A 25,367-nucleotide genomic window follows, 5' to 3' on the forward strand; every position below is an offset into this window, starting at 1 on the left:
TCCCGGTCCTCTAAATATGAAAGGCCTATGGGAGATGCACTTGTGACAGTGGCTAAGAAAACTAATGATTATTTTGTAATTAATTACCTCAGTAATTACAATAGCTAACATTTGAGTGCTTATTGCACTAAGTGCTTCATAGAGATTATCTCACCTGATCCTCCTAAAACACAGTAGATGTGTTTTACTGATGGCAGGATAGAGAAGCTGAATAATTTATCCAAGGTCACATAGCTAGCAAGTGACAGAGTCAAGATTTGAACCTGGGTCTAGTTGGGCTCCAACGTCTATGCTCTTAACCACTATACTTGGTTGTCTCATGGCTAAATATCAGTGCCAAATATGGCTTACAATAGCAAACTTTTTTTTTGGTAAAGAGTAGTCTGGAATGTGTCAGCATAGCTAAATTAGTTTCATTCTTTACTGAAATATTTTGCCCCAGTAGTACTTAGCGCAGAGTTTAATGGGAATTTGTGTTCATATAATTGTTGTTTAATGTATGAAACTTCAAACTAAAAAATATTTTTGTTTTAATAGCTTCTGTATACCTTTGAGAAAGACTTGCAAGTTTTCAGTTGCTCTGTCAACCGTGAAAGAACTTTGCTTGGTAAGTTGAGCTCTTACTGCTACATATCAAGAACTGAACTACATCTTTTAAGAGTTTCAAAGTATTAGATTTTTTCAGTATTATTCTATAACAATGATTTTCTGAGAAAGAAATGTTCTTGAGAAGTTAAGTTTGAAATAAATAATATGGAGGGTATACCTACAAAAAAGAATGCTTTGTGTTCTGCCCTTATCTTCCGTTGACATATCTCTTTGAGCCCTCATCTATTTGAGGTATAAAATGGTAAGCTTTAACAAGCCACCATATGGATCAATTGCTAATGGAATTTTTTTTTCTTTTTCCATTAGCTGCAAGTTTAGTTCAGTCTACTAAAGAAGGAAAAAGGAACGAACTTCAACCAGGTAATGAAATTACACTTTTTAGTACTTATGGGTAGATGAAGGTTATTGGTAGATGATTTACTATACTACTAAATAAGATTTCAAGCATCTTTAGAAATAGCCTTATTGTATCTCAGAATAAAAGACAAAGGTCATGTCAAGCATGAACAAGACTTCTAAAAAATATATATTTTTTTCAAGCAAACAGAAAAGTACAGACAATGATCTAACAGTGATTTAACAGAAGTATTAAGATGCTAATTATTACCTGCAGGCTAAATAAATGCTGAAGTAGAAACCTATGGTCAGATGTTGGTGTAAAAGATTGGGGAAGTCAAGAATGCATCTTTTTTTATATCTGGTTAAGTATTGATTAGTACCTAACACATTGTAAGTAGTATACCAATACTGAGGATCAATTCTGCTCATTTACCAAGGCCCACTTTATAGTTTTGTAGCTGTGTGATGCTCCCTGGCCCCTCCCCACCACCTTTTAAAAAGTACTGTAAGTCATCCCTCTGTCTATAACTCAACAGTATTGAGTGCCTGCTGTGGGTCAGGCACTATGCATGGTGCTGGGGATACAATGGTGTGTAAGAGAGGTATAGCATCTATCTTCATGGGGCTTTCAGTCTAGTCTAGGGTTTCAATTGCAAATGCATACATTGGCCAGAGAGACCATGTAAATATGTGAAGTAGATTGAATGTAAGAAAAAAATCAAGTGACCAGCAGAATGTCTTTGTTTTATTATTATTATTTTTTTCCATTTTTAACATAGAAACCAAGAAATAGTTTTTTTTCTTTAATGGAAAAAAACAAAAAGTTCAAGAGCTATAGGGGCTAGTAGTGGGTTGGGGATGCCCCGTGGGGGACTTTCGAGAGGGGGAGCCACTACTCAGCTCTAGCTTTTTGTTGTCACTAGCAAGTCCAGTGGAACTGGCTTTTCAATTTATCAATGGAAGTCTGGAGCTTTTTGTAAAGATAGAATTTGTAAATGTTGGCTTGAATATATTTAAAAATCCTACTTGGGACAATAGTAACCACCTGTGGGCTGGAGCCAGCCTGTGACTACCATTGGTCAACTTCTGGCCTAGTGGGTCTCCTATCTCTTACTATTCTGCTCCCAGGTGCTTTCCATCTGTTCTGTTTATTTGACGCTTAAATTCCTTCTTAAATTACTTCTTTTGTTAGCATAGTTACCACTCAGATGGATTTTCCTGCCGTTGCATGTTATGGAAAAACCCTTTGTACTTACTTTCCACATGAGGCTCGTGAGGCACTCCTGGGCTTCTCATGACACACATTTCCCCAGAGCCCAGTCTGGATGGGACTTCCTTGGGGGCCTCAGTAAAATTGTTTTATTTGGTGGGCGGGAGGCTCACCTGAAATCTCATTATTTGTATTGCTCATCCTTACCCTTCTCCTGCCATGATATACTGAGAACAACAACCCCTTCCTTCTTCAGTGCCATATCCTCCTTTTCCCAGTACTGTCAGCACTTTCTGTTCCTTTTAGAATTAAGCGCAGGGCTTGCTTCAGAGGAGATGGAACTGGAATGGCTTAAGTAAAATATGATCTGGGACATTGGTGTGCTGACCCTTAAAACAAGGGTATGGGCAAAACCCCAGGATATGGCCCTGACCTTTGGGCTAATAGACCCCTTTCTCCAAGAAGAGGAAAGGCCTAGCTGCTGTGTTCCTGGAGGTAGTGAGGGTGGGCATCTGTATAGAACCTTGGGTTGGCTCCTGTGCCTCCCAGTTCTTCTTGAGCCTTATTTTTTTGGCCTTAAAAATTCTTTATTATGTTGGGAAACTGAGTAGTAACTATATTTTTACATCTGTCTATTCACCATATATGCCTGACTGTCACACAGAACAGTGGTCATTTATGATTATGTAGAATATAAAATTTACTTTCAGGCCAATTTTAAACTTTACTTGATTACAACATTAAAGTCTATTCAGGGATGCTTGCTCAGTCTTGTAAGTTTGATGCACTTATAGTGAGATTATCTGCTTGCATCTTTAAAAACGGTGCAATGAACATTATTAGTTATTGTATTGGATACTTCAAAACTTTACCATGTTGGCCAGCTCTGCCTAGGTGTAGTCTGACAGTGCCTCGCCTCTGCTGCCCTACCTGTGTCTTGCTTTCTGCCCAGGGCGCTTGGGAAAATCTATTTACTGCCTACACACGTACAGCTTGGAAGTATGGTTGGGCATGATGCCCAGGAGAATAATCCATGACCAATGGTGACAAGGAGCTGAAAGATAAATGATCTTCCTTTCCGTCTCCAAAGTGGGTAATTGTGAGGTGCACTCCAAGCAGCTTAAAATCCAAGGTGGTCACTAATTTGATAATGCCCCATTTACTGGTGTACTTTTCTTCCCTGTTTCATTCTTCCCAGACCCTTATGCCAACCCTGGCTAGAGTGATCCTAGAGTTATATTGCTCCCTGAGATAAGTTCTTATCTGAGTGTGAATTTCCCCATACACTGTGTCTGAAGCAGAGATTTGAGTGCAATTAATTTATTTGGGGAAGGATACTAGGAAAGGCCATTAGGGGAGTGTTTAAACAGAGACCTGAAGGTGGGGAGAGAACAAGCACGAGGCTATGGGGAAAGCACATTTCTGGAAGATCAAACAGTCATCACAGACTATACTTGGTAGACTCACTGTTCAAGGATAGTGAGGAGGTCAGTGAGACAAGTGGAGTGAACAAGGGGCAGAGTGATAGGAACTGAGGGCAAAGGAAAAAGGAGGTGAGGTGCAGACAGATCACGTAGACCCAAGGAGGCCATTGTAAAGATTGTGGCCCTCATTCATAGTAAAATGGGAAGCGATATGCATATTGAGCAGGGGCGTGATCTAACTTGCTTCATAAAAGGATTGCTGTAGCTGGTGTGTGGAAGATGGACTGCAGCAGGGCAAGGGGAGAACTATTATAATCTAATGGTTTGGACTGGTGAAATGGAGCAAGGGCTAAGTGACTGTGTTTGGATGTATTCTCAACTTTTTAAGATTGGCTGCTTGGCCAGGCACAGTGGCTCACACCTGTAATCCTAGCACTCTGGGAGGCTGAGACAGGTGGATCACCTGAGGTCAGGAGTTTCATACCAGCCTGGCCAACATGGTGAAACTCTGTCTCTACTAAAAATACAAAAATTAGCCGGGTATGGTGGCACATACCTGTAATCCCAGCTACTTGGGAAACTGAGGCAGGATAATTGCTTGATCCCAGGAAATAAAGGTTGCAGTAAGCAGAGATCACACCGCTGTACTCCAGCCTGGGTGATGGAGTGAGACTCCACCTCAAAAAAAATATATAAATATATATATATTATATATAAATATATTAATAAATATATATATAAAATATATATAAATATATTTATATATATATTATATATATATATACACACATGCGCGTGCGCGCACACACACACATACACATATGCATGCTGCCGGATTTGATGGGACTATGAGATTTTATGGGAATATGAGAAAAAGAGACAAGTCAAGGGTGACTCACTGTAAGGTTTTTTGGCTAGAACAGGTAGAAGGGCATGTGGGTGTGTGTGTATGCATGGGAGGGACAGGAAAGAAGAGTTTCATTTGGACTTGCTCAGTTTGACATGCCTAACAGACATCCCAGTGGAGATGTGAGGTGGAGTTTGGAGATGAGTCAAAGGCCAGGTAAGAGGTCGGGGCCGGACAGACACATTTAGGAGTCATCAGTATATGAAAGATATTGCTCATCATGGGAAGATTTCATTTTGTTCAGTAAAGATCTCAGATGATGTAATCAGAAAGCGCTATAGGATTTATGAGAATGTTTTATTTGAATGAATATTTGGAAAGGTTATTTTGTCTGTCCATCAAATGGCCTTACAAGCCATTTGATTACAAGATGTGGTTTATCTCAGGTGGGATTTAACACTGTTGCTTAAAATGAGATTTTTCCACAGTAGATGAGACAAATTGCACTATCTTTTATGTAAACAGGCCTCTTTGATCCACATACTTTACAGTGCAGTTTTTTTTCTTTTTTTTTAATCAATAGTGCTCCTTTTCTTGGCTGTAGAGATGGCAGAGTTAATATTTTACTGAGAAAACAGCCTTCCATAGCAAATCAGGTTCTGGCTGTCCCCTTCATCCTCCCCTGTGGAGTTGCATTTGCCACAAGTCACAGCAGATCCTCACTGGGCAGCAATTGGGGTGACCACATGGGTCAGGGGCCCCATTGCCACTGAGATTTTCCAGAGCTCCCTCTCACCATCATAGACAGTCAAGTGTCACAGACGCTCTGTGAAGCTGTGATTTGGTTCAAGAGCTTGAATAACCAGAGCTCCTTCAGAACCAGGCCATACTGAACTCTCCCATCTTTGTCACCATTTCACAGCGTGTGCCTGGATCACACCACGGTCTTTTGCTCACCTCCATTCTCCTCATGTCATGTCTATCCCTCTGCCTGATCCTGCTGTCTCTCCTTGTGGTATCCAGATATTGCCTGGTCCTGTGTTCCCCTTCAATGATGGTCTCCCAGTCTCCACTGATAATCTTTTTTTTTTTTTTGAGACAGTGCCTTGCTCTGTCACCCAGGCTGGAGTGCAGTGGCATGATCTCGGCTCACTGCAACCTCCGCCTCCTGTGTTCAAATGATACTCCCGCCTCCGTCTCCTGAATAGCTGGGATTACAAGTGTGCACCACAATGCCTGGCTAATTTTTTGTGTTTTCAGCAGAGAGGGGATGGACAGGCTAGTCTTGAACTCCTGAGCTCAGGCAATCTGCCCACCTCAGCCACCCAGCATGTTAGGATTATAGGTGTGAGCCACTGTGTCCAGTCTCCACTGATATCTTGATTCTCAAAATTCTTTTTTTTTTTTTTTTTTCTGTGATGGAGTCTTGCTCTGTTGCCCAGGCTGGAGTGCAATGGTGCGATCTAGACTCGCTGCAACCTCCGCCTCCCAGGTTCAAGCAATTCTCCTGCCTCAGCCTCCTGAGTAGCCGGCACCACAGGCATCCACCACCATGCCCAGCTAATTTTTGTATTTTTAGTAGAGACAGGGTTTCCCTGTGTTGGCCAGGCTAGTCTTGAACTCCTGACCTCAGGTGATCCACCTGCCTCGGCCTCCCAAAGTGGTAGGATTACAGGTGTGAGCCACCTCTCCCGGCCATCAAAATTCTTAATTTAGCACCTCATAGAATAATGGGATTTTATGGCTGAAAGGGATTGTAGAAGTAATCTGGTTCTTTGGTCTTTCATTTTATTCTGATTATTATTTTTGAGACAGGGTCTTGCCCTGTTGCCCAGGCTGGGGTGCACTGACACTCTTATGGCTCACTACAGCCTCGAACTCCCTGGCCCAAGTGATCTTTCTACCTCAACATTCTGAGTAGCTGGGGCTACAGGCACACACCACCATGCCCAGCTTGTTCTTAATATTTTTTTCATTTTTTTGTAGAGATGGGGTTTCACTATGTTGCCCAGGTGGGTCTCAAACTCCTGGCCTCAAGTGATCCTCCTGCCTTGGCCTCCAAAAGTGTTGGAATTACAGGTATGAGCACCTTGCCCCACATGTTTTACCCAGCACTTTGGGAGGCCGAGACGGGCGGATCACGAGGTCAGGAGATCGAGACCATCCTGGCTAACACGGTGAAACCCCGTCTCTACTAAAAAATACAAAAAAATAGCCGGGCGAAGTGGCGGGCGCCTGTAGTCCCAGCTACACGGGAGGCTGAGGCAGGAGAATGGCGTGAACCCGGGAGGCGGAGCTTGCAGTGAGCCGAGATCCGGCCACTGCGCTCCCGCCCGGGCGACAGAGCGAGACTCCATCTCAAAAAAAAAAAAAAAAAAAAAAAAAAAAATGAGGCATTGAGGCCTAGGAAAGCTTGGTGATTTGCTGTGAAGTAAATACCAGGATAATGCAGAACTGAAACTAGAACTGATGTCTCTAGAATCTTAATTCACAATGCTTCCTTTCTCACTGTGAAAGCACATGATATGTTATCGAGAGCACAAGGTATGTTGCAAACCTATTTGCAAAGGTTTACTCTTATTATGCTAGTAATATTAGTCAAATGTCTAGGTTGTACTCCAGAAGGGAAAAATTAGTGTAGAAAGATTTTTTTTGCCTTGAAAGATCTTCCCATTTTAAAGATAAGAAAATCTAGCTGATAGCTGGCTATCTCATTTGGGTACAAATTCCTGCTTAAAAAAAAAAAAAGACCAAATATATGGTGATTCTTTTTCTTTTTTTTCTTTTCTTTTTTTTGAGACGGAGCCTCGTCTGTCGCCCAGGCTGGAGTGCAGTGGCGCGATCTCAGCTCACTGCAACCTCCGCTTCCTGGGTTCAAGTGATTCTCCTGCCTCAGCCTCCTGAGTAGCTACAGATGCGTGCCACCACGCCCAGCTAATTTTTTTGTTTGTTTAGATGGAGTCTTGCTCTATCACCAGGCTGGAGTGAAGTGGCGCAACCTTGGCTTACTGCAACTTCCGCCTCCTGGTTTCAAGAGATTCTCCTGCCTTAGCCTCCCGAGCAGCTGGGACTATAGGCGTGTGCCACCATGCCCAGCTAATTTTTTTTTTTTTTGGTATTTTTAGTAGAGATGGCGATTCGCTGTGTTAGCCAGGATGGTCTCAGTATTCTAACCTCATGATCCGCCTGCCTCAGCCTCCCAAAGTGCTGGGATTACAGGTGTGTGCCACTATGCCCAGCTGTGATGATTTTTCTAATGAGAAAATTTCCTCTTTCTCCCCCAAAAGATCCCCCTTCCCCCTGCCCAGTTAAAATACATAAACTTTTGGCCTGGTGCGGTGGCTTACAATTGTAATCTCAGCACTTTGGGAGGCTGAGGCAGACGGATCACGAGGTCAGGAGTTCGAGACCAGCCTGGCCAACATGGTGAAACCACATCTCTACTAAAAATACAAAAAAATTAGCCAAATGTGGTGGCGGATGCCTATAATCCTAGCTACTCAGGAGGCTGAGGCAGGAGGATTGCTTGAACCCAAGAGGTGAAGGTTGCAGTGAGCCGAGATCATGCCACTGCACTCCAGCCTGGGGACAGAGTGAGACTCAATCTCGTTTAAAAAAAAAATTTTATATACATATATATTTATATATACACATACATACACATACACATACACACACACACTTTTAGGTCAAAAAATGTCAGCTTGTACTATTTAATATGCTAATTTAGTCATATACATTTAAAATAACAATAAGAGAAATTCATTTTCCCCCCCTCATACTCACCTCTCAACAGAGCATTTCTATTCTGTTTTTCTTCACAAATATCTTTGACACCAATGTCTTTCTTATTCCTGGAGCCATTTTTTGAGTCATCAATCAGATTCCCAAAGTAACTCATCCATACCCTTGGTTGTAAGATCCTGTCACTAGGATTTTCATCCTAAGCCACAAGCATCCATTTACCAAACACTGGATTTCATTTGTTCTGTAGTGTGTATATTATGTGATTCAATATAATAACTCACTGTCTTGCTTTTTCAAGTAATATTTAAAAGGCATGTTTATAGATAGATCCAGACCTTCCAATTGTTAGGACATAGCCCAGAAATTGTTTTACGTTCTTGGCTTTTTTCAAAAAATAAAGCAGTGCTATCAGGTTGCTTTTTTAAATATTGAAAACTAACACTGATTAAATTCCACGCTTCTGTGCCCTCCCCAAATTGTATTTTATTTTTCACAGTGAAGTCACTGAGAGACACTGGATCATATTAGAATCTCAATAAAAGCTCAAATATAAGGCCAGTCCTTCTTTTCTACAGTTTAATCTTGGGGGAGGGAGAACCTTGACCTAAATTTAGATATCTTTGGTAACTCCATGCGGGGAAGCCCGTGTCCATGGACTTCCTCCTGATTGCTGTCTTTTATGGCATTTGCTAGATGTGACAGTGAAGAAATAAGTGCTGTACCACTGTCCCCGAGGGAAACCCAGCCTATGTCCTACTGATAGATACTGTCAGCCTTAACATGTTCATGTATCAGAAATCATTTTATTTTCCTACACAAACAATATTTGCCATTGTGCTGCCGAATTGGAGTGACACAGAATCACACTGTGTTTATTTAGACTTAAAAGCCTAGAGGGCTTGTGGAGCTATGCTAAAAATGGCATGGAATGAGCGCAAACAACTTCTTCACTCCGTGTATATTGATTTCTCCCTTGAGATCTTTTCTGTGTCCCTCTTGAATTTGTAGAAGTGTCAAACTTTAAAGTCAAACTTTAAGAAAATTACCTTTTATTTTCCCCCGGTAGAATAGTTAATACAATAGTTAGCATATTTATATTTTTGGAAAGCTCAGATATGTCTGCTTTTGCAAATCATAGAATTGTGATAATTGGGAAAAATGATATCCATTAGAAACCTGTTTGTTAGGCCCTTTTACACATTGCTGGTGAGAGTGCAAAGTAATATACAGTGATCTTTGATTTCAGAGGCCGCTTGTGTTTTAATTGTGATGCTTTTCTGTAAATGCAAAATTCTTATAACCTGAAATTTGTCTCCCTTGTATCTACTGTTGTTTCCAGGGCTGTTCAAAGACTTCCCTTTTCACATTTGCATTTCTTGAGTATCCTGTGGTTTTCATAATAAAAAGCAGCTTCTTTAGGGCTCCTGAGGGTGTGGAAGGCAGGTCCTTTGCTGGGCTGATAGCTCTTTTGGGGTCCTGGAGCTACCACACATCCTAGAAAGTAAAACTGGGAACAGGTGTACAGTTTCAGTCTCCTCACAGGACTTTAGGATGGTAGAATGGTTTAATAGTTTATAGTCACTGTAGTAGGGTTTATCAGAAATTGTTCTTCCTTCTTGCTTTGGAAAAAATAATATGTGATATTATAATCTTTGTTACTAAAAGCCTTCTTTTCTCTGTAGGATCAAAGTGCTTGACTTTGTTGGTTGAAATCCACCCTGTTAACAATGTGAAGGTTCTAAAGGCTGTGGATAGCTATATTTGGGTTCAGGTAAGTAAGCATGCTATTCATCACTTACCTCATTAATCAGAAGGTATGCAGCCTGGAAGAATTGGGGTTTACAAAGTACTTTCACTCTATCATTATCATATTTACTCCTTAGAACAGTCTTGTAGACTACTGCGGCTGGAAGTATCCGCTCTTTCTTTGCAAGCATGGAAATTAAGAACTCGAAGCTAGCTCCACAAACTCTGTCATACTATCATTTGTTTCATAGTAATGTAATATTTTCTCATGATAAAATATCAAATATTGAATATTTTCTCATTATAAAATATCAAATATTAAATATAATTAATATTTTCTCATGGTAAAATATCAAATATTATAAATTATTAAACACATTTAAGGGAAGCTTTAAAATGGTCTATGTAATGTATTTACATGGTTGACAGATTAAATATCTATGATTAAATGGCTTAATCCCTGAATTTATCAACTTCATGAGTTGATGCAGAAACTGCATGTATAGTGTAGATGGCATAGATATAGTCAGTCCTCATTATTTGGAGATTCCATATTTGCAAATTCTGCTATTCCTAAAATTTGTTTGGAATGCCTAAATTAAACACTCATAGTACTTGGCCAGTTATTTGCAGATATATGCTGAGTGGTGAAAGAATTTGTCACCCAACATGCACATTCGCAATTGAGGTCGAACATGGCGATGCCCTGCCTTTTTTGTTTTAGCTCTCATACTAAAATGACGGTTGTTTTCATGGCCTAGTTCCATCTTTTGTGCTTTTTCCTGGTGATTTCACTGTTTAAATGGCTTCCAGGCATAGTGCTGAGGCACTGTCTAGTGTTCCTAAGTGCAAGAAGACTGTCAGATGCCTTAGGGAGAAAATAGGTGTTTCAGATAAGCTTCATTCAGGCATGAGTTACTGTGCTGTTGGCCATGAGGTTAAGGAGTGTCTTTAAATAGAAACACACAAAACAAAGTTATATACTGATCTATTGACAAACATATTGTGACTAGAGGCTTCCAAGAATTTATCCTTGTTTGGGTTTGGATCATAATCCCAAAAGACAATCCTGAACAACATAATCCTAAATGTTGAAATCCTGAAAGGTGAAAATCCCTGATGTCTAAAGTCCCAAAAGTCATGATCACAGGATAGTTAGGATACACGAGTGTCTATACCTTCAAAACTGTGTGTGTTATTATTGCCTATTTTATTGTATACAGTGGACTATGAAGTGTTCTTTTGTGTTTTGCTTCTCAGATAAATCTTCTTTTAAAAAAGTCAGTACATCTTTTTTTTTTTTTTAAGACGGAGTCTCGCTCTGTCTCCCAGGCTGGAGTGCAGTGGCACGATCTCCACTCACTGCAAGCTCCACCTCCCAGGTTCACGCCATTCTCCTGTCTCAGCCTCCCGTGTAGCTGGGGCTACAGGTGCCTGCCACCGTGCCCGGCTAATTTTTGTATTTTCAGTAGAGACAGGGTTTTGCAGTGTTAGCCAGGATGATCTCAATCTCCTGACCTCGTGATCTGCCCGTCTTGGCCTCCGAAAGTGCTGGGATTACAGGCGTGAGCCACCGCGCCTGGCCATCAGTACATCTTTTAAATAATTTTTAAAATTATTATCTTCCAAAATTATATTTTTGGGATTTTGACTTTTGGGATTTTAATATTTAGGATATGGCATTTGGGACTGTGTCTTTCAGAATTGTGATCAATTCCCTTTGTATTTTCTGTAGAAACAATGGTTCAGTATTCAGTATACAGCATTTGTGGTGATGTTACAGAACATAACTACTACAAATAATTTGAATCAACTGTATGTGTTCATGCGGTGCTACAGCATAATTTCCTTTCGCCTAGTTTCACATTTTGTTACAGGGTCAAAATATCATTTCTTTTGGTCTAGCTGGAGTCAATCTGCACCACTCAAAGTGTCTGCCTTTCTGTCCCCCAAGCTACTACCAGCCTCCAGCCTATGGGCCTCCCTATTCCAGTGGGTTAGGGGAGAGGGTTGTCTCTGTCTGCCCAGGGTCCTCCCCTGTCAGCCAGTCCTTTCAGCTGCACATTTCCCAGCCACTCGACAGCACTGTGGGTCACTCCTCAATTCCAGACATGGCCTAGCCTGAAGCTCCCAAGCTGCATTCCCCTACCCTCAGGAAGCTACTCTGTCTACACTGTCGTCAGTGTGGGGTGGCTGGGGGACAGAGCACACTTCCCTTTTCTGGTCTGTTCTTTGGCTTCCTCAGCATCTTGTTAGGGCCATATAGATGGTGGAGACATGACTGAAGGATTGGGGTAACTAAAGGGAATTGGAACATAGAAAGGGGAAAAGTTTTTAAAAGCAAGTGGTTGTATACATTGCAGATATATTAAAAACTACCAGAAATTGTATATAAAGTGGTTAAAATGGTAAATTTTATGTTATGTGAACTCAGTTTAAAAAAAAAGTGGCTGGGTGCGGCGGCTTATGCCTATGATCCTAGCACTTTGGGAGGCTAAGGAGGGCGGATTGCCAGAGCTCAGGAGTTTGAGACCAGCCTGGCCAACATGGCGAAACCCCATCTCTACTAAAAATATAAAAATTAGCCAGGCATTGTGGTGCACTACTGTAATCCCATCTACTCAGAAGGCTGAGGTGGGAGAATCGCTTGAACCTGGGAGGCGGAGGTTGCAGTGAGCCAAGATTGTGCCATTGCACTCCAGCCTGGGCAACAGAGCAAAACTCCATCTCACACAAAAAAACAACAACAAAAAAGTTAAAAGTACGTGGAACAGGACAGCATCTATAGGCCAAAGGAAAGGTCCCCACCCAAATAAAGTGAAACTTGTACTCATTCTGTGGACCCATCTCAGTCCCTAGCCCTGCCTCCTGCCCCTGTGTCTATGCCTCTGGAGAGAGAAACTCCTCCGAACCCCAGTGGCAAATCCCCACCTTCTCCCTCCTGCCTCTAGAGAAATGACATCTACTGTCCGTTGAGTTGGTCTTGCCCTGGGATCAATTTCCTTTTTCTTATAAAAACATCCATGGTGATCTCCAGTAGCACATTTCCCTAACTCTGCATGTGTAGTCTTGACCACCTACACAGAGGAGGACAGTGGCAGGTGGGGCTTGGATCCCAATCCGGGACCCTTTGAGTGTTCCCTTTCAGCACAAGGTGTGTCTTCAAGATAGTTCCAGTGGGTAATTCCACACCCTCTACACACCTAGACTATAGACCTCCAAAGACTAATATTCATTCTAAGTCTTAGCTCCTTATTTGTGAAGGTAAATTTTCCTAAGTAAATATAACCTGCTGATTCCCGAAGTAACTATCCATACCCTTGGTTGTAAGATCCTGTCACTAGGATTTTCATCCTAAGCCACAAGCATCCATTTACCAAACACTGGATTTCATTTGTTCTGTAGTGTGTATATTATGTGATTCAATATAATAACTCACTGTCTTGCTTTTTCAAGTAATATTTAAAAGGCATGTTTATAGATAGATCCAGACCTTCCAATTGTTAGGACATAGCCCAGAAATTGTTTTACGTTCTTGGCTTTTTTCAAAAAATAAAGCAGTGCTCTCAGGTTGCTTTCTTAAATATTGAAAACTAACACTGATTAAATTCCACGCTTCTGTGCCCTCCCCAAATTGTATGTTATCACCTTGAGTGCTTTTGTAGAGCTGTGTCTGAAGCCTGTCTGCTTTTGGTTTCCAGGTCTTACTCTAGGAACACCTTATAATAGAAAGAAAAACGACACCTACCTAAATGGGACTTTGAAAATAACATTCTCCCTGATTGTCACAGGAAAACCAGGCAGAGGTTTAGAGGTTGGCAGTTACACCTCTTCAGCACCTCAGTCCATGTCACGTTCCTAGGCAGGCATGCCCTGGCCACCTCTGTAGAGCTGGAGGCCATACCATCTTCCGTAGGAGCAGATATCTCCATATTTTGAGGCACTGAACATTTGTTCTCCTATCCTGTATGTGGTGTCATTCATCTCTGCTTTTCCTCAACTCCGGTATACAAAGTATCTTGTTTGATGTGAGACATTTTGCAAATTATGAGACAGTTAGTTCTGTATTATTTTTGTAGCTGAATTTTACATTGCTGTTTTATAATTTTGACTTTATTGCCCTGAAGCATATATTTTGCTTTTCATTTCTAAAAGGGAACTCAACTATAAATGTTCCAAAAATTGACTAGTACTATTTTTAATCTGATATTATGCAAAGTTAGGGCACTAGGAAATAACAAAAAATTGTCCTAAGTTTAGTCTGACTAATGACTGAGAGATTGGGACATAAAAGTTACGCCCTTTTATATTATTTTCAAGTTTTGGGTGAGGAAAAGAACAAAATTCACGGGTCTTTCATGCCGCAAAATAAAACGACTGGTTTACAGTTGCCCTTTTGAGTCATCCTGTGACCAGTTTTTCCTCATTATCACAGCTGACAGGGTCAGGACTTGTGTTGCTGGCAGCCTGCTTTGTCCTGCAAACAGACACATAGTGGTGGCTCATATGTGAGAGCACAGAGGAGGAATGGGGTGTACTTAAGCCTTTTCTTCCTGGTGGCAGTCATTCTGTGCTTTCAGGCTTGTAAATCCTTAACTCCTGTGACACCATGACTCACTGTTCTTTCTTGACAAGTTCTGGTTATGTTGTGCTTTGTCTCTTGGATGTGGGACTTTGGAAGTTGTTGTGGGGAATATGTTTACTTGGCTCTCAAATTATATACTAGGTTTAGTTGCACGAAGACTATGTTGAGATGTGTGTGTGTGTATGTGTGTGTGTGTGTGTGTGTGAGAAATAGAACATTCTGTATAAATGTTGTTTGCATTATTTCTGATTGGTTGCAGAATCAGATATTCCAGATAGGAAGCACCATCCCTAGAAATAGCTTCAACTTTAACATTTACTGTTTATTTTACTTTAGTTTTAGCAGAGTCTTGCTCTCTTATCACCCAGGCTAGAGTATAGTGGCATGATCTTGGCTCACTCCAACTTCCACCTCCTGGGTTCAAGTGATCCTCACACCTCAATCTCCTGAGTGGCTGGGACTACAGGCACATGCCACCACACTTGGCTAATCTTTTGTATTTTTTGTAGAGATGGAGTCTTGCCATGTTGCCCAGGCTGGTCTTGAACTCCTGAGGTCAAGTGATCTGCCTGTCTTGGCTTCCTAAAGTGCTGGGGATACAGGTGTGAGCCACTGTGCCCAGCCAGAAGCCTTACTGTTTAAATAAGTGAAGATAGTGTTGTATTTGAGATCAATTCCCCTCTCGAAAGCTGAGGTCCTGACAGTGTTCTGTTTTCTTGCTTGCTTTGACCTGCAATGTGTGTGTGCAGGTGATTTCCCTAAATTCTTCTGTGATTCCCAGTTTCTTCAATGGTCTTTAATAGTACAGTCATCAAGCACAACCTTGGAAATACTTGTTCAAGCAAGATAGCTGCTTACAATTATGATTAATTTCTTTTTTACAGTTTCTCTACCCACATGTTGAAAGTCATCCTCTTCCAGAGAACCATCTGTTACTGATTTCAGAAGAGAAATGTAAGTGTATCTTTAGGTGGAATATGGGAATTTCATGAATGGCATATCGTCTCCTAGTGTGGGACATGATTAAATCTTCTAGATATCCACCTGCCATTGCCGAGGGTCCACTGAACTTTGATGTCCATATGAGACCTGGAATTCCTTGGGAAGGGCTTTTCCTTTGGCCCCCAAGTGTTGTTCCCTTTGGCTCTCTTCAGCTTTCTCATCCTGGGAATGATGGGCTCTTGCATACATGGATTTGCAATTTTGTCCCATGGTAGAATGTTTGTAGAACAGGTCATTTTTGTCAGTTTTAGTTCATTCGTCTTTTGGGTGTCTGTCACAGTTGTCATTTTTAGTTCATCTATCTTTTGGATGTCTGTCACAGTGGATAACTATAATATGGAGATGCTTGAATGGAGAGAGGGGAAGTTTATAGTAGCTAGAAGAATCCCATGGCAGAACTTGAGAAGACCTACTAACTTAGACAAATTCAGGTAGAGGCAAATAAGTTTAGGACATAAAAGGTTATGACCTTCCATGATGATTTCAAGTTAGGAGAGGGAGAGGAAGGACAAAATTTACTAGTGGAGCTTGTAAGCTGTCTTTCACATTACAAGATGTAACTGCTAGTTTATAGTTGGAAGGACAGGCTTGAGGGGTAAGGCTTTGTTCAGTGTCTAAGCTTGTGTTCAGTTTTGTAACTAGGACCAGCAGAAGGTAAATATGGCTGAATTCAAATTGTTACCAATAGAAAGGGACCATCTACACAGACTGTCTTTAGTGTTCAGGGTTTTGTTCAAGTGAAATTGACCTCTATTAAAATGCTTCCCCAAAATGTCTCATATAATGAGTTTTTTATCTGGTATGTTCATACAAACAACTGTTTGGTATTTGGGAATTGGAGATAAACTCTGCTAAGTAAGCCCTTGTTAGCCCTAGATAACACTGATGGTATAGGGGAGCCAAGTACTTGCTGAGGGAACCCAGGGAAGCAGGTGGGCTAAATGCTTCATGTATTGTTGATATTGAGGAGCAGAATAAATGCAGGACTTGAAATTAACTGTAAAGGGAGGATGGAGAAAAATGGGTTTTAAAAAGTTTTTGAACCTCTATTGTGAGATTACAGTTTGTGATAATGTTGTTTTTATGGCCAGTTGTTCAATCTGCATTTCTTTTATAACAATGTTTTTACAAGTGTTAGGCAAAAATAGTACTCATATGTTTCCTTAAATTATCTTTCTCTGTTTTTCTTTTAAAGATATTGAGCAATTTCGTATCCATGTCGCCCAAGAAGATGGAAATAGAGTGGTAAAGATTTGAAATTCTTTTCGCCTCATAGTTTTTGTTCCACAAAGAACTACATTACTAGACTGCTAAAGAAAATTAATGTTATTGATATGTGATGTTTTCTTTATTTGATAACTTTTGAAGTATAGACTTGCTGTTCTAATGTGTGAAATGATACAAATATATATGAAGTTAATTATCCCATTTTTCTCTATCTGAACCCTCAATCTCAGTATCCTGAAGAAGCTGATAACAGCCTGTGTATCTTTCCACAGCTTTTACCTTGCTCGTGCAAACCTATGTAAGGTTGTATGTGGGGATTCAATTGTTTTTACCAAAGTAGAATCATAATACGTAAATTTACCTGCTGCTTTTGTGTTTGCTTTTGCTTAGCAGGTAAAAAAATCAGGAGTATCCCTATGGGTTACTAAAATAGAGATGTAACTAATTGGTTATTTACTCTAGTTTTTGTATGTACATATATGCATATCATGGGATCATACCATATATTTATGCCATATATACAATCATACTATATATCATACCATATATGGGTTTCATAGAGTGTAATTTTTTTGCTTGTTTTCCACATGTACCTTTTTTTTTTAAATCTCTTTTGTTCACAACCTGGTATGTATCATACTTTTCTCCATACTAATACTAATCTCCTGCCCCCACCTCTGACCCACCCAGGGGTTTATTATCCATTTCTTACTCATTCAGCTTTGTGGAATTACCTACAAGTAAACTAGAATAGCTCCAGTTCATTCTCTTTAGAAGCAGATAATGGTCTCTGCTATGGATAGACATTCACTAAATTGCCAGTTTTTTGTTTTTGCTTTTGAATTATAAATCATCTTAAACTTTTTTTCCTATAGCCTTATGTATTGGTACATATGCTTATTTGAGCTAAATCCTCAGGGATGGAATATTTGATGGGTACATCCATTTAATAAATTCCAACAGATTTTTTCCAGGTTGATTTCCAAAAAAATTCTAACAATTGACAATGTTTGAAGCAAAATTTAAGAGTATGTTTTCCCTCAATTCATATCACGAAAAGGTATACTTACCTTTTAAAAAATTTCCAATTTGATGAGTTTAAGTTGATATCTCAGTCTGTATCTCCCTTAATATTAATGCATTTCACCATTTTTTCCTCAGCATACTGGTTATTTGATTTGCTTTTTTGAAAATTGTTTAGTTGTATCCTTATCTATTTTTCTACTAGGCTTTTTCTTGATAATTTATATAGGATCTTAATATGTTACTGATATTAAAAATGATTTTCTTCAATATTTAGTCTGCATCAAAATTGTCTCTGAAGATTTTAATGTTTCTCTGAAGATTTTAAAGTTAAATGAACAAATTGAAACAGAAAATGGCACTTACAAATTGTGTATCAGCTATTGAAAACCTTGAATCAAGAAGCCTGGCTGGAAAATTGCCAGGAGAAAGTGTGTCACTGAAGCTCTGGGCTACCATTGTCCTGCAGGGGCTAAGTGGATGGGAGCACAAGGACAGACAGGGCCAGGGGTCAGAAGAGGGTCAAGCCCAGGAGGAAAGATCAAGGCCGAATCCCAAAGCCAGTGATGAGAATTTAGAAGAGAAATAAATAAGCAAGTTGGGGTCAGGAACTGGGAATGAGCATAGACAGGGGACTGACTGGTTAGAAGAGGGCTTGAGAGCAGAGAGAGAGAGGCGGACAGACACATACTGGAAAGAGTGATGGAGGGGACACCTGTCAGCAGCCCAGAAAAGATTCTGCCATTCAGGATGGTACAGCTTTAGCATTCCTTAATTCACATGTGTTCTTCCAAGAAGTACTTCTCCCCTCATTTTTAAAGGCTTAGATGACAGCTTCATACAGCATAAGTATAAGACCATCTCTATCATGCAGGGATGTTGCGAAGAATATGCAATTCCACATATTCTTCACAACATCCCTGCATGATAGAGATGGTATTAGGCTTATCCCTGTTTTTACAGAGAAGACAGCAGCCAAGACTCACAGAGATGAGGTGACTCTAGAGAGAAACAAAATTGAGATTTGAACCTGGGTATGCCACAATCTGACATTCATGTTCTTGTTAGTACATACCTTTACCTGGAACGGTTCTCAAATCTACTCCAACTCAACAAATTTCAGAAAAATGATTGCCCAAAGTTTAGAGACAGACAGGTCCTCTTGGATCTTTTCTCTGGCATCGCTTTCCTCTTGTCTAAATGTAATGGACAGGGTAAGCAGGAAATAGTGGTTTACAACTCTTTATGCCACATGGTTCCCCTCAAGTTCCAAGTTACCATGGGTGGAGAAATCCCTGTGAGGATTAGGGAGGGTTTAGGCATGAACATGGACCAGTCTGGTGTTTCTTTTTTCTTCATTTCTTCTACCCCAACCTGTCTTTATTCTTTACTCATCTATCTCAATGTAGATTACTTTTGCTTAATAAGCATTTTGAGGAAAGTTAATTCTTAACTGCTTCTGTTAAATTATTTTGAGGTCAACTGATGCACTGAAAGGGCACTGGGAGGATTCCAGCACATAGATTCCAGACCTTGCTGAACTAACTATGCGGCCTAATCTAAGTGCTGAGAGCCTCAGTTTTCTTACCTGTTAAGGGATTGAATTGGATGGTTTCTAGAATCTCCTGATTTTGAAGTTCCATAGTTCTGACTTTGTTACTTAGTAAACAAATATTTTATACTTATAATGCAATTTACCCTTGTACACCTTATTTCATTTTCTGCCTTTTGTTTTTTTGTTTTTTTGTTATATTATACTTCATGTTGTAGGGTACATGTGCACAACGTGCAGGTTTGTTACATATGTATACATGTGCCATGTTGGTGTGCTGCACCTATTAACTGGTCATTTACATTAGGTATATCTCCATGCTATCCTTCCCCTCTCCCTCCACCCCACAACAGACCCTGGTGTGTGATGTTCCCCTTCCTGTGTCCAAGTGTTCTCCTTGTTCAGTTCCCACCTATGAGTGAGAACATGTGGTGTTTGGTTTTCTGTTCTTGCGATAGTTTGCTGAGAATGATGGTTTCCAGCTGCATCCATGTCCCTACAAAGGACACAAACTCATCCTTTTTTATGGCTGCATAGTATTCCATGAAGGCATAAAAAAGGATTTTTTTCTTTTTTTGAGATGGAGTCTTGCTCTGTCACCTAGGCTGGAATGCAGTGGTATAATCTCGGCTCACTGTAACCTCCATCTCTTGGGTTTAAGTGATTCTCTGGCCTCAGCCTCCCAATTAGCTGGGATTACAGGTGTGCACCACCATGCCTGGCTAATATTTGTATTTTTTTAGTAGAGATGGGGTTTCACCATGTTGACCAGGCTGGTCTCAAACTCCTGACCTCAGGTGATCCACCTACCTCAGCCTCCCTAAGTGCTGGGATTACAGACGTGAGCCACTGTGCCTGGCCCATTTTCCGCCTTCTGAACAAACATTCCTTGAGTACTGTTACATGCTAGAAACAATCAGTGCATTGGTAATAGAAACGTGTTGTAGAAGAGTGTGTACTCATTGCGGGAGGCTTATAGCATTAATTAAAATGTAATTGTCATAGAAGCATGCCAATGCACCATGGGAAAATAGGTGAGGATTATATTACATCTTGGGGATGTGAGGGAAGGCTTTGTGTAGAACACAGTGTGTAAGTCAGGCCTTGAAGAATGAGTAGTTAGGTATTGCTGAGAGATGGGCAATATCATCGTACTCATCATGGGAGACATAAAGGTGAGAGGCATGCCCAAAGCTGCATGGTTGGTTTATGGCCAAACTGGGGTCATTGTCTACTACTTTCCACTGCCAGGCCTGAGTTTTTCCTTGGCATCACAGCCTTTGTCTTTGGTAGTGGAGGGTTCTTGTCTGCAGGGGCTTGACTTGAGAGAGTTAGGTACAGAACAGTAAGTTCTGAATCTTCTATTAATGCAGTTATTGATTTGTGGGAGGTGTGGTGTTGTCTTCAACAGCCTCAGCCTGTCTGCTAAACTAAGAGCAATAATACAATCATATATTATAAGTGGGAAGAAGAGGAGGCAATGAAGCGATGTCTTAAAACATTTCTGGAAAGACTGTGTGTGCTAGGGGTGGGGAGCTTCTAACAGTGAACTGTGGAAATATTTACACGTATCATAAAGATAGACATGGAAAATAATTATGAATTCCAGATATGTTCTCCTTTAAAAGTTATTCATACCTTTTTTTTTTTTTCATTTTTAGGTGATTAAAAATTCTGGCCATCTCCCGAGAGACAGAATAGCTGAGGATTTCGTTTGGGCTCAGTGGGATATGTCAGAACAGAGATTATACTACATTGACCTGAAGGTAAAAAAGCTAGTTCATGGGCACTCCTTTTTTTTTTTTTTAAACAAAAATATTAATTTTTTTAGAGACAGGGTCTTGCTCTCTTGCTGAGGCTGGAGCGCAGTGGTGTGATCATAGCTCACTGCAGCCTTGAACTCCAGGGCTCAAGTGATCCTCCCGCCTCAGGCTCCTAAAACATGGATTACAGGCATGAGCCATAGTGCTTGGCCCCAGCACTTTTTTTTATAAGAACAATTTGATTTTGACATTATTACTGCAGTTCACTAATTACTACATTTTCATTGATGGAAATAGTCAGTGAAGTTTTATTAAACATAATGATGAAAAGATTTTCATAATTGTTTGCTTCTTGACTGCTTCCTTTTCTTTTTTTCCTAGTTTTAAAATAAATATGCCATTCTGTTTTCTCTTTTAGAAATCAAGGAGTATCTTAAAATGTATCCAGTTTTATGCTGATGAGAGCTATAACTTAATGGTAAGTCCAGAAAATGATCACACTACAGGAAAGTTTATGATACATTACTCTTTTTTTTTTTTTGAGATGGAGCCTTGCTCTGTCACCCAGGCTGGAGTGCAGTGGTGTGATCTCGGCTCACTGCAAGCTCCACCTCCTGGGTTCACACCATTCTTCCGCCTCAGCCTCCCGAGTAGCTGGGACTACAGGCGCCCGCCACCCCGCCTGGCTAATTTTTTTGTATTTTTAGTGGAGATGGGGTTTTGCCGTAATATCCAGGATTGTCTGGATCTCCTGACCTCGTGATCCGCCTGCCTCGGCCTCCCAAAGTGCTGGGATTACAGGCGTGAGCCACCGCCGATACATTACCCTCTTTTAAGAGAATTGTTATTATGAGCAGCGCTTTAGCATTCCTGATGTTTGTGTTAGTCACTTGTATGAGCAAGTAAAATTAGTTCTTGCCATCTCCAGGCTTCCACTCCATAACAAATCCAGTTCATTAGGTCATTAGAAGAACACACACCAGAAATGTCCACTAACTGAATGCTTCACATCAAAGAAACATGTGTAAGTGAGGATTAGTAGAAGGTATTAGGTTCAGGCAAAAGTAATTGCGGTTTCTAATCATTTAAAAGTTATGGCAAGAACTGCAGTTACTTTTACACCAACCTAATAATTTTTGGGGTCTGTAAGAGATAGCTTTAAGGGGTTACAAGTTATTTGACCCAAAAGGACTTGTGAGGATGGTGGATTTGAGAATAAAGAGACAAGTCAATCAGAGGGTATAGTTTAACCAAAATCTAGCATTACCTCTGAAAAAGCTATTTGGAACGTTAGCATTTGTTGCATCAATGGAAAAAAAAGAAAAAAACTTCTAAAAATAGGAAAATGTAAATTTAAGAATTTGAATTTTTTAAAAGATTTTTAAAAAGTTAGCATTGTGGTGAAGAGTCTTTAATATCTTTGTGATGGGCAGTACAGTGTTGTTTTTTTTTGTTTTGTTTTTTTTGTTTTTTTCTTTTTTAGACAGAGTCTCACTCTGTTGCCCTGACTGGAGTGCAGTGGTATGATCTCTTCTCACTGCAACCTCTGCCTCCTGGATTCAATCAATTATCCTGTCTCAGCCTCCCTAGTACCTGGGATTACAGGCACCTGTCACCATGACCAGCTAATTTTTGTATTTTAGTAGGGATGGGATTTTACTATGTTGGCCAGGCTGGTATTGAACTCCTGACCTCAAGCAGTCCACTTGCCTTGGCCTCCCAAGGTTCTGGAATTGCAGGTGTGAGCCACCGTGCTGGCCTATTCTTGAGTAGGACTAGTGTTGCTGTCTAATACACATTGTTATGCCATTGCAAGAATTACACTTACCCATCCTGCACTTCTGTTGGCTCATCTACTCTCCTTTGAAAGACACCCAGTCCTTCCTTTCTTACTCAGTCATCTATGTCTTGTAAAAGATGGTTGCTTCCAATTGGTCTATTGTACAACCTGTTTTTGATATTCAAATCTAAGACAAAGTTTGTCAAGCATTAACCCTTTAAGAAATAAATAAACATCAAGCTCATGAGTATTTTCAATGGACTTTCTATGCAATGTATTTGGAGTACAACCTCTGAAGATAATGATGGTTACGTTTCATTATTAGGCAAGCACAATATTTTTCTGGTTTACTTGGGCTTGCTCTGGTTTTCAGAACTGTCATCACTTTCATTGTGGGTTCATTTTCTTCTGATTTTTTTTGACAGTTTGAAGTACCCTTGGACGTATCATTAAGCAACTCAGGATTTAAGTAAGTTATTCATAGGTCGTTACTAATTTTTATAGATACTTGTGGGCAAAATGATTATATTTATTCCTACTTTATGCTATGCAGATAAAAAGAGAGTTTGATATACTGTGTCCATCTTTTTTTGTATTCCCATTCTCCATAGCAAATATAAACAACTTTATCAAACATGAACCCAGGATTTTACATATAAAGTCAATTGTATTGATTTTCTTAGCCATTTATTTCTGTAGTGCATCTCCATTTATTTTGATATATGGATATACCCTTCTCCCTGTGATTAAATAGAAGGATTCGATGGGTCAGAGAGCTACATTGGGAATCAAACATCGATACCCTTTTTATTGCCATCAAAGAGGATGTCACAGGTCAATCCACTTGTAGCTCAGCTGAGTTTATTGTTTTTTTTTTTTTTTTCTGTTTTCCTTTTTACACAAAAGACAAGGTTTTTTCCTTTTTCCACTCTATTTTACATGTGGCGGAAACATGAGATGCTTCTGAGAAAATAAGCATAAGGCCATCAATATGTAGAAGACATGAAAATCTTTCTAAATTGGAGTAATGATAATCCTGAACTGTTAAGTATTTCACTAGCTTTATTTCATCATGTATGAACATTTAGCTTTGCTTACTTTGAAACTAGTGTGTGCATTACTCTATATCAGAAAAGTTATAAAAATGTAAGATGAAAGTAATATTTTTTCCTTATTATTAGGCTAATGCCATTTATATACCATGTATTTTGAAAAAACTACATAATTTATTAACAAAAAAAAAGTTATCTACTTAAATTTCTCAGGAATGTGTTTCTATTTCTGTGGGTATATTATTTAGTGGTTACTCACATCCTTTATGAAGGGATGTATTTTTAAATGCATACAATAATTTCTCATTCTTTGTGTTCTTAGACTTGTCAACTTTGGATGTGATTACCATCAAGACCGAGAAAAATTATCCAAACACCTGACTCTGTGTGTTTTTACCAACCGTACAGGTAAACTAGGGTTATATTTATCAATTTATTCAACTGTACTTGAATTCTAGACAAAATTTACTCATCCTTTAGCTATATGGAGTCTGAATATAGAACATAGCTACATTTTTATGTTGGTGATCATATGGATTGTCATATATCAAATCATCTTCATTAATTTTAAATATACACTGTCTGTATTGAGGAAGCCACAGTTATTCTTAACAGCAGAATTTTTCTTCTAGTAGTTATTATTTGTATGGTTCTAACAGAGAAGATGGATTTGTATTTAACCAATCTACATTTTCTCACCTGCTTCATCTTTTAACAAATGGCAAACAGCGATAGCTGTGCTTTCTGGGTCAGGCTTACTGATGTGTTTGGTTCTAAACTTGTGTACCTGGCTTTAAGAGCCATGCTGCAGCCTACTGATGTTAACAATCAGAGCTTGACATAAAGTTATTAATGTGAAATATTTTGTTCCTTAATACCAGTTTTTATAGATAGAAAAAAAGCAGAGGGAAAAGAAGAATACCTAAAGATGAGAGAAGATGAATATGATTACATTCAATAAATCTGGTGAAAAACTGCTCATTAACCTTAATAATCATCTAAATAATCAGCTCTGATAACTACATGTAGTAGCCATTTTTAATATCTCAACTTTAATGGACATTTACTACTTGAGTTAAGTAGCATTTGGACTAAAATTGTATTCCTTTGAAGTCAAATTATTGTGGGATATTCACCCATTAGGCCAACATTTATTGAGCACTTACTGTTTGCTAGGTGTTGGGGATATGATAAGTAAAACTGCCCTAATCTTTATTAGCGTAAAGGTTACTATTTGGCGCAGATTTTAGACATTACACAGTGCACACTTAGTATTTAAATAAAATCATATTATGAATGAGCATTATAGAAAGTCATGAAAACTTATGATGGAGGTTTAATAGAAGATACTAGTATCTTCAACCATGTTCTAGTTCAGCCAGTCCATCTTTGTATCTGCCTCCTTCCAAGTTATTCCATTCCATTCCATTCTTAGTCCTGAAAATTGCCCCCTTTCCCACC

At 39.7% G+C, this 25,367-nt stretch overlaps 1 protein-coding gene across 3 annotated transcripts in view; it reads left to right on the top strand.

Annotated features, from left to right (window-relative positions):
- The window catches only part of GSAP (gamma-secretase activating protein), a 132,967-nt gene that overhangs the window by 18,458 nt on the left and 89,142 nt on the right, over window positions 1-25,367 (top strand). For all 3 annotated transcript variants that reach the window (XM_073009199.1, XM_073009200.1, XM_073009198.1), the window contains exons 4-12: window positions 538-607; window positions 916-969; window positions 9,859-9,947; window positions 15,392-15,461; window positions 16,705-16,754; window positions 20,973-21,077; window positions 21,493-21,552; window positions 23,280-23,323; window positions 24,229-24,314. In XM_073009199.1, coding sequence (XP_072865300.1) covers window positions 538-607; window positions 916-969; window positions 9,859-9,947; window positions 15,392-15,461; window positions 16,705-16,754; window positions 20,973-21,077; window positions 21,493-21,552; window positions 23,280-23,323; window positions 24,229-24,314 — 628 coding nt within the window. The remainder of the gene's footprint in view (window positions 1-537; window positions 608-915; window positions 970-9,858; window positions 9,948-15,391; window positions 15,462-16,704; window positions 16,755-20,972; window positions 21,078-21,492; window positions 21,553-23,279; window positions 23,324-24,228; window positions 24,315-25,367) is intronic.

The sequence above is a fragment of the Chlorocebus sabaeus genome, chromosome 21, assembly GCF_047675955.1.
Source record: "Chlorocebus sabaeus isolate Y175 chromosome 21, mChlSab1.0.hap1, whole genome shotgun sequence".
Lineage (NCBI taxonomy): Eukaryota > Metazoa > Chordata > Mammalia > Primates > Cercopithecidae > Chlorocebus > Chlorocebus sabaeus.